The sequence below is a fragment of the Salvia miltiorrhiza genome, chromosome 3, assembly GCF_028751815.1.
Source record: "Salvia miltiorrhiza cultivar Shanhuang (shh) chromosome 3, IMPLAD_Smil_shh, whole genome shotgun sequence".
In the NCBI taxonomy this organism is placed as follows: domain Eukaryota; kingdom Viridiplantae; phylum Streptophyta; class Magnoliopsida; order Lamiales; family Lamiaceae; genus Salvia; species Salvia miltiorrhiza.
The window spans coordinates 27,828,184-27,840,436 of NC_080389.1; the positions used below are offsets into that span (position 1 = coordinate 27,828,184).

General features: G+C 36.9%; 1 protein-coding gene across 1 annotated transcript; it reads left to right on the plus strand.

Annotated features, from left to right (window-relative positions):
- Nucleotides 1-2,588: 2,588 nt before the first annotated feature.
- LOC131013999 (uncharacterized) lies at nucleotides 2,589-10,133 on the plus strand. The gene is made up of 4 exons (XM_057941936.1): nucleotides 2,589-3,413; nucleotides 4,292-4,620; nucleotides 4,748-4,961; nucleotides 9,906-10,133. Exons 1-4 carry the CDS (start codon nucleotides 2,643-2,645, stop codon nucleotides 9,999-10,001), a joined length of 1,410 nt encoding a protein of 469 aa, XP_057797919.1. The 5' UTR covers nucleotides 2,589-2,642; the 3' UTR covers nucleotides 10,002-10,133.
- Nucleotides 10,134-12,253: the final 2,120 nt, after the last annotated feature.

The window sequence follows — 12,253 nt, forward strand, 5'->3', positions numbered from 1 at the left end:
GGCCTATAGCCTTAACTCCGGAATCTAAAATTCCTGTTGGATATAGATGGATTTTTGTTAGAAAGAGAAACGAGAAAAATGAAGTTACGAGATATAGAGCAAGACTCGTAGCACAAGGTTTCTCACAAAAACCAGGAATTGATTATGAGGAAACATACTCTCCAGTAATGGACGCTATTACTTTTAGATTTTTGATTAGTCTGGCTGTGTCACAAAGGCTTGATATGCGCCTTATGGATGTAGTAACGGCTTATCTATATGAGTCATTAGATAATGACATATATATGAAAATTCCTGAAGGATTTAAAAAATGCCTGAAGGATTGCAGTCAAAACCCAAAAGCATGTATTCAATTAAACTGCAAAAATCGTTGTATGGGTTGAAAAAGTCTAGTCGTATGTGGTACAATAGACTGAGCGAGTATCTTTTGAAAGAGGATACAAGAATAAAGATATATGCCCTTGTGTTTTCATTAAGAAAACCGAAAGTGGATTTGCAATCATAGCAGTTTATGTTGATGATTTAAATTTAATTGGGACTCCTGATGAGCTCAATAAAACTGCTGAATATTTGAAGAAAGAATTGAGATGAAAGATTTGGGAAAGACAAAGTTTTGTCTTGGTTTGCAAATGGAACGTATCCGTGGAAGAACGTTTATCCATCAATCCACATATACAGAAAAAGTGTTAAAACGCTTTTACATGGATAATGCACATTCATTAGCATCACCAATGGTCGTTAGATCTATTGATACTAAGAAATATCCATTTCGACCAATTGAAGAGGGTGAAACAATTCTTGGTCCAGAAGTACCATATCTAAGTGCAATTGGAGCGTTGACTTGTCTGGCTAATAAGACTAGACCAAATATAGCTTTTTCTGTCAATCTTCTAGCAAGATTTAGCACTGCACCCACTTTGAGACATTGGAATGGTGTTAAGCACATTCTACGTTATCTAAAGGGTACCATTGACCTTGAATTATATTATCAAGAAAAATCTGATAATACTCTAGTGGGGTACTCGGATGCAGGATTTTTATCCGATTCAGATGAAGCTAAGTCACAAATTTGATACGTTTTCACATGTGGTGGAACTGCTATATCATGGAAATCTGTGAAGCAAACCTTGACTGCAACATCCTCAAATCATTGCAATCCACGAAACAAGTCGAGAATGTGTATGGTTGAGAAATGTGACGAGTCATATCCAAGAGTCGTGCGGGTTAATTTCATCAAAGGCCAAACCAACTATTTTATATGAAGACAATGTTGCTTGCATCGCACAACTCAAGGAAGGATACATCAAAGGCGATAGGACGAAGCATATTTCTCCCAAGCTCTTCTACACACACGACCTTCAAAAGGGATGGCGATATCGACATTCAACAAATTCGCTCAAGTGATAATCTGGCGGACTTATTCACCAAGGCATTACCAACATCGATATTCAGAAAGTTGGTACACGAGATCGGCATGCATCGACTCAAAGATATTCAATTATTTCAAGTTCAGGGGAAGCAGTTGTACTCTTTTTCCTTCGACTAGGTTTTGTCCCATTGGGTTTTCCTAGCAAGGTTTTAATGAGGCAACATTTTTTGTTTTAGGGATTGGTCAATCAAGGGGAAGTGTTGTAAATATATCTATAAGATATATCTTATGTGTGTTGACCAAGAAATCTCCCTAAAACCCTAGCTTCCTACTTGTATAAATAGAGGCCTTTAGCCTCCATATTGAATACACTTCATTCGTATTCTCTTCTCTATTCTCTCGCTTCTCTCTAGTTTATAACATAAATTATATTTTTTTTTCTTATTTTATCTTTTCGTATTTTTTTGTTTTATTTCTTTCAACAATTGTGAAATTCAACTAATTATAAGAGCTTTAATTTGATATGTTTTATATAAATATTTGATTTGAAATGCAGAAGTTATTTATTTAAATATTAAATTTTTAAAAAAAATTCTCTCTTCTCTCTCGTTGTTTTAGGCCCGTAACTTTGGCCATTTTGCAAATGTAGGACAAGTTTTTTTAGGCTTGGAATTGTAGGATAAATTATTTTTTTTCAGGTTCAATTTGTCTTACTTATGCCAAATTTTTGAAAATTTGTCTTTATAATTGCAAGCTCAAAAAAAAAAAAAAAAATGCAAAACAACCAAAGTTACATGCCTATAAAAACTTTGAGCCCCTCTATTACTAAACAACAAATTCATAATGTTGTGTATTAGAATTTTCTGTAGTAGATGCGTTTTTTGTAATTATTATGTATTATGAATTAAAATTAAAATATAAGTATAAATGTTCTGAAATGAAAAGACAACATTTATTATAAACGAATAAAAATGACAAAAAATCTACGCAGGTTGTGGAGAGAGTATATCATAATGGGTATTTGTTTTCCATTGACTCAAAAATATTTTGTATCTATTATAGGTCAACTAGATTACAGGATTATATAACTGTTCACAATGAAATTATTGGTCAACTATTTAGGTTTGGTGTTATAATGATGTAGGGGCTATCGTGACTTTGAGTGTTTACATGACTCTCCACGCAGATACATTCACACTCATATACGTTTCTATTATGTATACACACTATATTTGCAGTTTCAAACTCAATCTATAATCGCATCCAAATTAATATGAAAACAAGCTTTTTATGGCGATGCAGCATGCTGCTGATACTATGCCTCACTCTTTATCTAATCAGCATTTCATGCACCAACAAACTCCTCATCTTCCCCGCTTCCTATTTCTTTTATCCACTGCTGAAATCTGCACAAATTTCTGAATCATTTCCCACAAACACCACTCCCACTAATCTCAGCCACCTAGTCTTCGGGCTGCTCGGCTCCGAGAAGGGGTGGCGCCACCGCAGGGCCTACATAGAGTCGTGGTGGCGGCCTAACGCCACACGGGGCTTTCTCTTCCTAGACAAAGCCCCATCGGCGGCGCTCCTGCCGTGGCCGGCGGGTCTGCCGCCATACAAGGTGTCGGATGACCTGAGCGGAATATTGAAGAAATCGGACATCCGGGCGCAGAGGATGGTGCATGGGATCATGGAGGCGGTGAGGGAGATGGGCGATGAAGAGTTCCGGTGGCTGGTGATGGGAGACGACGATTCCATATTTTACGTGGATAACATAGCGGACGTGGTGGCGACGTACGACCACACCAAGTATTTCTACCTCGGCGGGCAGTCGGAGTTCATCATGTCGAGTTATTGGTTCTCGTTCAACCAGGCATTTGGTGGAGCAGGGATCATCTTGAGTGCACCTCTGGCTAAAGCTTTGGCTGCGGATATGGAGAATTGTTTGAAGAGATATGCGTTCTTGAATTCTGCTGATAATACAACCAAAAATTGCATTGCTGATATCGGAGCCAATCTATCACCCCAAATGGGGAATCACCAGGTCATTAATCTTTATTACACCTTGATGCTTCCAACGTTTTCTTTTCTTTTCTGTGACGTAAATTAGGTTTCATCTCCTATTATAGTTCCCGTTAGAAATGGATATTGGGCCCATTCCTCCCTTAAAAGGCCTTATAAGGGAGAGGGTTGCCTCACCATATAAAGTGGTTCATGCCACTATCTCCAATCCAATGTGGGACACTTCAATAGTTCCATACAAATTAAATACTCCCCCGTCTCACAAAAACATGAACATTTTTCCATTTTGGGGTGTCTCACAAAAACATGAACATTTCCTTTTTTGTACATTACCCTCTTACATTTTATCCCTCCTTTTATACTTATTCACAAAAAAACCATCATGACCCACCACTACTTTTCCTTAATTAATTCATTATACTCTCACAACACTTTATAAAGTGGAATTCATTTTTCACTCACAATAATTTTCAACTAACATTTCTTAAGACCCGTGCCACTTTCAATTATTCATGTTTTTGTGAGACGGATGGAGTATATTAATTGTGTTAGAAATGAAAATATTTTGAGTAGATCGTACAAAATACTGGAAATAAGTTGATGTCCCCTAAATATAGTTTTAATAAATTATACTTCCTCCATGCCATTACAAATGCCTCATTACTTTTAGACACGGAAAATAAAAATGTGTTGAAAATAGATAAAGTGGGTTGGTGAAAATTATTTAAATAATATTTTTTGTGGACACTCCAAAAAGAAAAATTACGGCTATTTATAGGATGGATGGAGTATTAATTTGCTCACATGGTTTGTAATGGTATATTATTTGAAAAATGATGAAATGTATAACCGGTAACTCTTTATTTTTGTATAAAACGGGTTCAATATTAAACATTGCAGATTGATTTACGTGGTGATATATCGGGTCTGCTGTCAGCCCATCCACTTTCTCCATTACTCTCCCTCCATCACTTGGATGCCGTGGAACCAATATTTCCGTCCAAAGACCGTTTCGAATCCACTCGCCACCTCATGACAGCGGCAGCAGCCGATCAGTCCAGGATGTTGCAGCAAATCATCTGTCATCACAGGGAAAGACATTGGTCTATCTCAATTGCTTGGGGCTACTCTGCACAGATATACGAAACAATCTTGCCGCGCAGCTACCTACAGATGCCCATCGAGACATTTCGTCAGTGGCAGATAACTCCTCGTCGTCCATATTATAGGTTTTTTTTTTTTTTTAATAAAGATCAATAATGATTCCTCTCTCTGATGATTCGAATCTCCAAACTTATTGTTGGAGATTAAGCATATTACCTCATGAGCTGCACTTTATTGTCCTATGTGAGACAGGTTCAATACGCGGCGGCGCTCGAGCGGCCCTTGTAAAGCCCCTCACAATTTCTTTCTGGAGGCGGTGGAGAAAGAAGCGAAAAGTCCTGAAATCATCACTACATATGCTCGATCGCGGCCTCGTCCTCTGGCGTCGTGTTCCTTAATCGGCTCTCATTCAGCAAATGGTATCCACATGATTAAAGTGTATTCACCCGCAGCTAAGCGAAATCAGGTTCGCATATTTATGAATAATTTGCAACGCATCAATAGATTTTTGGGTTAGTTTTAAATTATAATCCGAATTATTTGACTTTAGTGTGATTTTTAAGTCTAAAATTAAATATACATTAACTTGTACTTTATTTTCTTTATTCACTTTGTTAATAACTTTAGTCAAAATTTTCAGACAACTTAATCTGATGTGTCTTCATGAAACATGGATAAGAAATTGATGTCCTACATACAACCAGAATTGTTTTAAAATGTTGGAAAAACAGCGAAAATCTTCTCAAGTTGCCCGAAAGTTATAACTTGGGGTATTAAGTTAACAATGGAAACATGTACCGACTGTATTTGTAATATTTTAAATTTAGATTAAAAAAATCATCATGAAATCAAATTTCAAACTATAGGTATTTAATATAACTCTAGCTAGCAAGATTTTCCATATCACAAAATTGCATGCATGTGTTGCATATCAGACTATATGTGACATAGTTTATAACATTTAGTGTGGTGGCTTATAACGAGGGTTGGGATATGTCTCATTAAAAGAATGACATGAGACTTTCAATTTTCAGTACCTTTTCATTAGAGTTAAGCAATTTATATGGAGAAAAGGTCATCAAACTGTTGCGGATAGAGTTTATCATAGACCGTCGAGAGCGAGTCCACAACCACTTATTTATTATTTCTTGAGTTCTTAGCATATTATGTTTTAGTGTAGTTTAAGTTTGGACTGCTAGTTCCGGTTCGAATCGGAACCGAATCGGCAGTTCCACGGTTCCAAAATTTGGAATCGGAACCGAACCGTGAAAGCCTCCTCACGGTGTCGGTTCAAACCGTGAACCGGCGGTTCACGGTTCCAAAATATGGAATATTCATTTTTTTTTTCTAAAAAATTTGTATGTTATGTTTTAAAGTGTTGATTTGAAGTATATAAAATATACACAATGTTAAACTATTTATTTAGGTTGTAAATGATTGAGATTTAGTATGAATTAGATGTGGGAATGAGAGTTGACCATTTTATTTAGATGGTATATGGTTGGAGTTTACTATAAATTCGATGTGGGAATAAGAATTTGAGATAGATAAAAGTAAATGATATAAAAGAAGCACATGAACTTATGATTTTTCAATGCACATGATTTCCACATCGAATTTTTACTAAACTTCAACCATTCACAACCTAAATAAAATGTTTAATCCTCACATCTAATTCTTACTAAATGTCACCCATTTATAACCTAAATAAATGGTTCAACATTATTTATATTTCATACAACACTTCAAAATATAGTATAAATTTTAAAAATATATAAAAATAAAAAAAATTGACGGTTCCATGGTTCGGAACCGTGAACCGCCGGTTCGAGAAAATTGGAATCGGAACCGAACCGTGGAGCCACGGTTCTGGATCCGGTTCGAAACCGTTGACCACGGTTCGGTTCGACGGTTCGGTTCCCGGTTCCAGTTTTTTTGGGCATCTCTAGCTAGTTCCTATGTAAGCTTCGCAAGCCCTTTTATCCTTAGCTTCTCTTGGAAGCTACTCTTGGCTTTCCTTGGAAGCTCGTATTAACTTCCCTTGGAAGTCAAGCTAGGAAATAAAAGAAGTCTTTTCTTTTTCAGAAAGACTTATCCAAAATTTTGGCTGACAACTCAGTGATGTTGTTTGCCATTTGGAAAGAGAGACTTTCTATTTTGTTGTAGTTTATAATTTATTATCAATATAATTCTTCTTAGATTGGTCATTGTGTTCGTGTTCTCTTTACTTCTATCAATTTGGTCCGACCTGTCGGATGCCAAAGACCCGAAGTATGACTCGTGGGGAGATAGAGGTTTAAGACAAGGAGATAGAAGAAGAGAACGGTGATATTAGGGCTGAATGGGAACAATTGCACCCTAAAATTGAGATGATCGAAGAATGAAATGAAGATATAGCGAAACTTTGACAGATGATGACCCAAATATGATAGGTCTACAATTTGTAGGGTCAGCCTAGATAAAGGCATGAACCCAAATGTGTCTTTGCTCCAAACGGGGCATCATCGAGTCGGGGTGTGAATAAAATGGCTTGGAATAGAGAGCAACAGACTGCCTCAACGGTGAATCTCACACAGGAGCGTCAGCCTCAATCAAATCACGCGCAAGAGTTTGGAGCGCAACATCAAGGCTGGGGTACTGCAAATCCTGGCATCATCCAGCCCATTGGGTGATTGAACGGAGCTATTCCACCTCCACTGGGTCTAGAAAATTATGTATTTAGTTTGGATACCAGACCATTGAGATTTAATTTTTTGGGGGCAGTGCCTTAGAGAAACCCAACTTCTCATGAAGCATTTATGGCACCAACACGCATCAATCTGCCCTCGTTTGATGGGAGCAATCCTGAAGGTTGGATAGGCAGAACTGAACAATATTTTACTCTTCATGGCACCACTGAACTGAGTAAAGTTGAAACGACGCTGATTGTAATAGAAGGGGATGCCCTTCACTGGTACCAACTCACACGCTCCAGATTTCCATATATAATATAAAGCCAACTAAAGATTGAGATGTTAAAGATGTACGGCTAGGAACCTATGGCTAATGCATTTGAAGCCCTGATGTACACTACTCAAACTGAAACAAATTATCAGAACAAACAAATAATCAGTTTTGTAGCAGTAAGTGGTGCCTCAGGAATGGAAAATCGAGATTCACCTATTTCCTAAAGTTTTATCTCTATTGGATCCAATTATAATTAGCCACCCACATCAATTCGTCAAATTTCACTTAAGGATTACTTGGCAAAACAAAAGCCTAGACTATGTTTCAGATATGATGGGAAAATGTTGCCAATGCACCGTTCTGCTAATAATACATTACAAGTGTTTGTTATTTTTGATCGGGATGATGAAGACGCCTTGTCGGTTGAGGAAATGGGTCTGCCACCCGACAAAGAAGAGAAACATAATGCAACACCTTATAAACAAATGTTGGAACTTTCCCAACTTGCAGCGTGGGGTTTTGATGAGCCACAGATAATGAAACTAAAAGAAACCAGTTGGAATAAGGATTTGCTTGTTATGGTGGATAGTGGAGCAAGCCACTACTTCATATCCCGCAACATGGCCACCAAACTTGAGCTTCCGATCAAGACAAGCCAAACTTCTACAGTATCTCTTGGTGATGACCGTAAGGCCACTACCGTTGGGGCATGCCGAAAGTTGCCACTCGAATTGGGAGGCAAAAATTTCAATGTGGAATGTTATGTCTTTGAGCTGGGGAATGTTGACCTGATCCTTAGCATCTTGTGGCTAGCCACCCTCGGGAAGTACAAGTTGATTGGAGTCAGATGACAGTGAGATTTCAACGTAATGGCCGAGTTCATACTCTTCGAGGTGAATCAGGTCTAATTTGTCATGCATTGTCATTGGCCCAAACGTTCAAGGTGAAACACGTAGAGGCAAGTTGGTAAGTGTAGGCTTAGTATTGTTATAATACTAGCTTTCATTCATCAGCAGGGTTGACACTTTTTGAAATTGTGGTTGGGCGCCCTTTTCCTAAGCTTGGGAGATTTTTACCATCTGAGATTTCAGGCAGTGGTCAATGAGTTAGCAGCTAGAGATGTGCAGTTTGAGGCCGGCCACATGGTTTTTCTCAAGCTTCGACCAAATCTTTGGTCCTTATTCTGATCATGGTGTGTAAAGCCAGCTGCAAAATTTTGTAGACCTTTTGAAATTCTGAAGCGGATTGGTCCGTGTACTTACTTGCTACTACTTCAGCTTCTTTAAGTTTGCATCGAGGTTTTAACTACTCACAACTTAAGGTAATGGTGGGAACTCATTTGGTAGAAACAAAGTAGCCCAAAAAGTAGTGATTGTCTGATCCTGAATTGGTTGCTCAATGGATTTTGCATGACCATTGGGTTTGGCAGAGAGATGAGTGTGTCTATCAGTTATTAGTGCAATGGAAGCATAAGGATATTGACGAGGTAACTTGGGTGGCAGAGGATGAGTTCAGCCGGCAATTTTTAAAATTTAACGTTGAGGACAAAGCTGTTTGGAAGGAGGGGAGAGTTGTTGTGGATAAAGTTTATCATAGAAGGTCGAAAGCGAGTCCACAACCGCTTTGTTTATTATTTCTTAAGTTGTTAACGTATACAGATTATGTTTTAGTCCATTTTAATTTTGGGCTGCTGGTTTCTATGTGGGCTTAGCAAGCCCTTTTATTCTTAGCTTATCTTGGAAGCTACTCTTGGCTTTCCTTGGAAGCTACTATTGACTTCCCTTGGAAGTTAAGCTAGGAAATAAAAGAAGCCTTTCTCTTTCGGAAAGTCTTATCCAAGATTTTTGCTGAAAACTCAGTAGCATTGTTTGTCGTTTGGACAGAAAAGTTCCTCTTTTCTTGTAGTTTATCCTTTCAAAACTTAGCGGCGTTGTTTGCCTTTTGGAGATAGAGAGTTCCCTTTCTGTTGTAGTTTACCTTTTGATTATTAATATAATTCTTCTTAAATTGATATTTGTGTTCGTGTTCTCTTTACTTCTATCACAAACATGTAACCCCCATGCCTCATAGCGTGTCTTCTTTTTATTTATTTGGAGGCTCTGTCAAGAAGTGAAACTTAATACTCACAACGTTTCTTTAAGAAATAATAGCCAAATACTACATCTTCTATCACAATATAATATATGATATAGTTAAATAATTAATCTTAGATTTTTCATTTAATCTCAATTGAATTATTATTTGAGACAACAAATTGCATAGCTCAATTAATAAGATGTTCCCTTTAATTTGTAGATTGACGATTCGAGTAACAATGAGAGTTTAGTATGGCATTATGTATTTTCTCGATGGACTAAATAATTAAAATTTTTAGGATATGTGCATTGTCAGATATCATATTGATACAATTCTCAGTTATTTATTTGAATTATCATATTTCTTAATTTTGTTCTTTGTGTTTCAGATGGATAGATGTGAGTGTTGTGACATCATTGAATTGGACAATGTTATGGCGGAAATCAGAATTAGGGATTGCATGACCAAAGAAATAATCGCTTAAATTAAAGAAAAGTCTCATAAAATATAGGGAGCTTCCCTTATGTAGTCTCATGGGGAAGTATGTTGTAGTGGCTGTTTGTATACGATTTATGAAAAATTGCAAAAAAATTTATCACAAGTTCTTTTGTACTATAATTTTGTCATGTGTTCATCAGATACTTCTTTTTTTGTTTTGGTGGATACAAAATCATTAATCGTTCTAATTGTTGTTGGAGTCAACCTAACTTCAACTTTTTGTCTCGATCGCCGACCGGTAATTGTCTTACAGGTTACCGGCTACGAAAATATGAAAGTTGCGTAAATTATTAAACATAGACCCCTTAATTATTAGTGTTTTAAAAAACTATAAAAATAATAAATTAAATTGTTTTTTCAAATCACACAATAAAAAAATTGATAAATTAACAATTAAACAAAGAAATTTAATGACCCCATCACGGTGAACTTAAGTCCAACTAACCATTCTATTGTTACGCCGCACACACACTTAATACATTCAATTTTAAAATATTACTCTTATTGCATTAACCGAAACAAACTTATCTAAAGCACACTTTTAAGATTGGATTAAATGACCTGCTCTCTTTTCATGTTTTTAATGTCCAAATGGACATTTAGTAGGATATTATACATAATTGTATGTAGGAAATTGATTTAAATTTATCAATGTTTGATTGATTTTTTAGTATCGAAGACATCTAATTTTTAAAATTTGCATAGAATCGATCCACGTTACGAACAGACGATCGTAGTTATTTATTTACTCAAAATTGATTTTTGCCGACTGGAAAATAATTTATTAAAGTTAATTTGTTAGTTGAAATTTGGAGTTGTGTGATAAAGGGATAAGCATTAATAGTTTAGAAAGTCTCTCTAGACTAATACTCTTTTTGGACTTAAGTGTTTTAGTCCTCAATAGTTTAGACTGAAGTGACAAAGACTGAAGACCGTGTCTGAAGTAATGGCACTGAAGACTGAAGACTGAAGACACCAGGCTAAAGACTGAAGACTGTTGACTGAAGCTTGAGATTGAAGATACATGATCAGCAGAGCCGACTGAAGTAATGGCACTGAAGACTAATTAACAATACTCGGACTGATACTTTAGAATGCATCAGTCCGTTCCTCAAGAAGTTAAAGTAGTCAACAGCTGTACATGGTGCAATTAATGTAAAGGACAGAAGCGTTAAATAGGCTCAACGTTCAATTGATCTATTCAAGACATTGCCTTTAAATAGGCTCAACGTTCAAGTTCACTCTTCACCGATTCAAACACACAAGCTGAACCTCTGCCGAATTTGCAACTCAGTCTACTCTTAATCATCTAAAGTTTGAATTGAAGATGAGAATACACAAAGCTCAAATTAGATTCCTGATTACCTACATTCTCTTAGAATACTTAGGCAATCCATTGTAAACCTTTAGCCTAAGCACATATTACAGAGAGCCTATTCTCTGTAATTTAGTTCGAATATCAAACCCCATTTTCAACCGAGCGAAAAAAGTGTTTGAGTGATAAAGTTTTAGACAATTGTCTCGACTCGAAGAGTTCTCAGCCCCCGCAAGCAAGATGAGTGAAGTCTTACCAAATCTGCGAGATTGAGAAAAGAGATGAGATGTCTAACCAAGTGTGTTGGCACTGAAACAGTTGTTTCAGTCGTAAGATTTGTTGTGCACCTATAAGCACAAGCGAGCACTCGTCAGCCCGATCGACTGACCGTGGATGTAGGAACGTGTTTCCGAACCACGTAAAAATCTTGTGTCGTTTATAGCTTTTAGTATTTTCTTTTGATTTCTGTTATCAATCATTCTATACTGAAACTTTTAACTTGAAAAGAGAAACTTTAAAATCTGTAACTTGTCGCACTAAAGGCTTTTTCTATTCTCTCAGCTTCCGCACCTGTGTGAGAATTCCTACTGATAATTCTTTGGACAATTAAAAAGTTTTCTAACCTCACTCTGTATTTATCTTTACTTTACTGAACTCTTTTATAAGCAACTAAAACTCCCATGAGCGTTTGATCATTTTTTTCTGTCTTATCTTTGACCTCATCCGTTGAAAAAGTTTGAAAAAGCCTACTGGTGTATTCGCCCCCCTCCCCCCTCAGACATCAGTTCTATAGCACCCCGGGACCCAACAATTGGTATCAAAGCAGGTTGTTCGCAAGAACAAGCTACTTTGTCCCGATTCTACAGAACTAGATCCTATTTTTATCTATGTGCTACGTGCGTTGTTTTGCTTGTCTTATTTAG

Excerpts from the sequence above, each read along its gene's own strand:
- LOC131013999 (XM_057941936.1), top strand. The coding sequence starts at position 2,643 with ATGAAAACAAGCTTTTTATGGCGATGCAGCATGCTGCTGATACTATGC. Across the intron at positions 4,621-4,747 it reads CCTCGTCGTCCATATTATAG|GTTCAATACGCGGCGGCGCT; the intron begins GTTTTTTTTTTT and ends TATGTGAGACAG. Across the intron at positions 4,962-9,905 it reads CCGCAGCTAAGCGAAATCAG|ATGGATAGATGTGAGTGTTG; the intron begins GTTCGCATATTT and ends TTTGTGTTTCAG.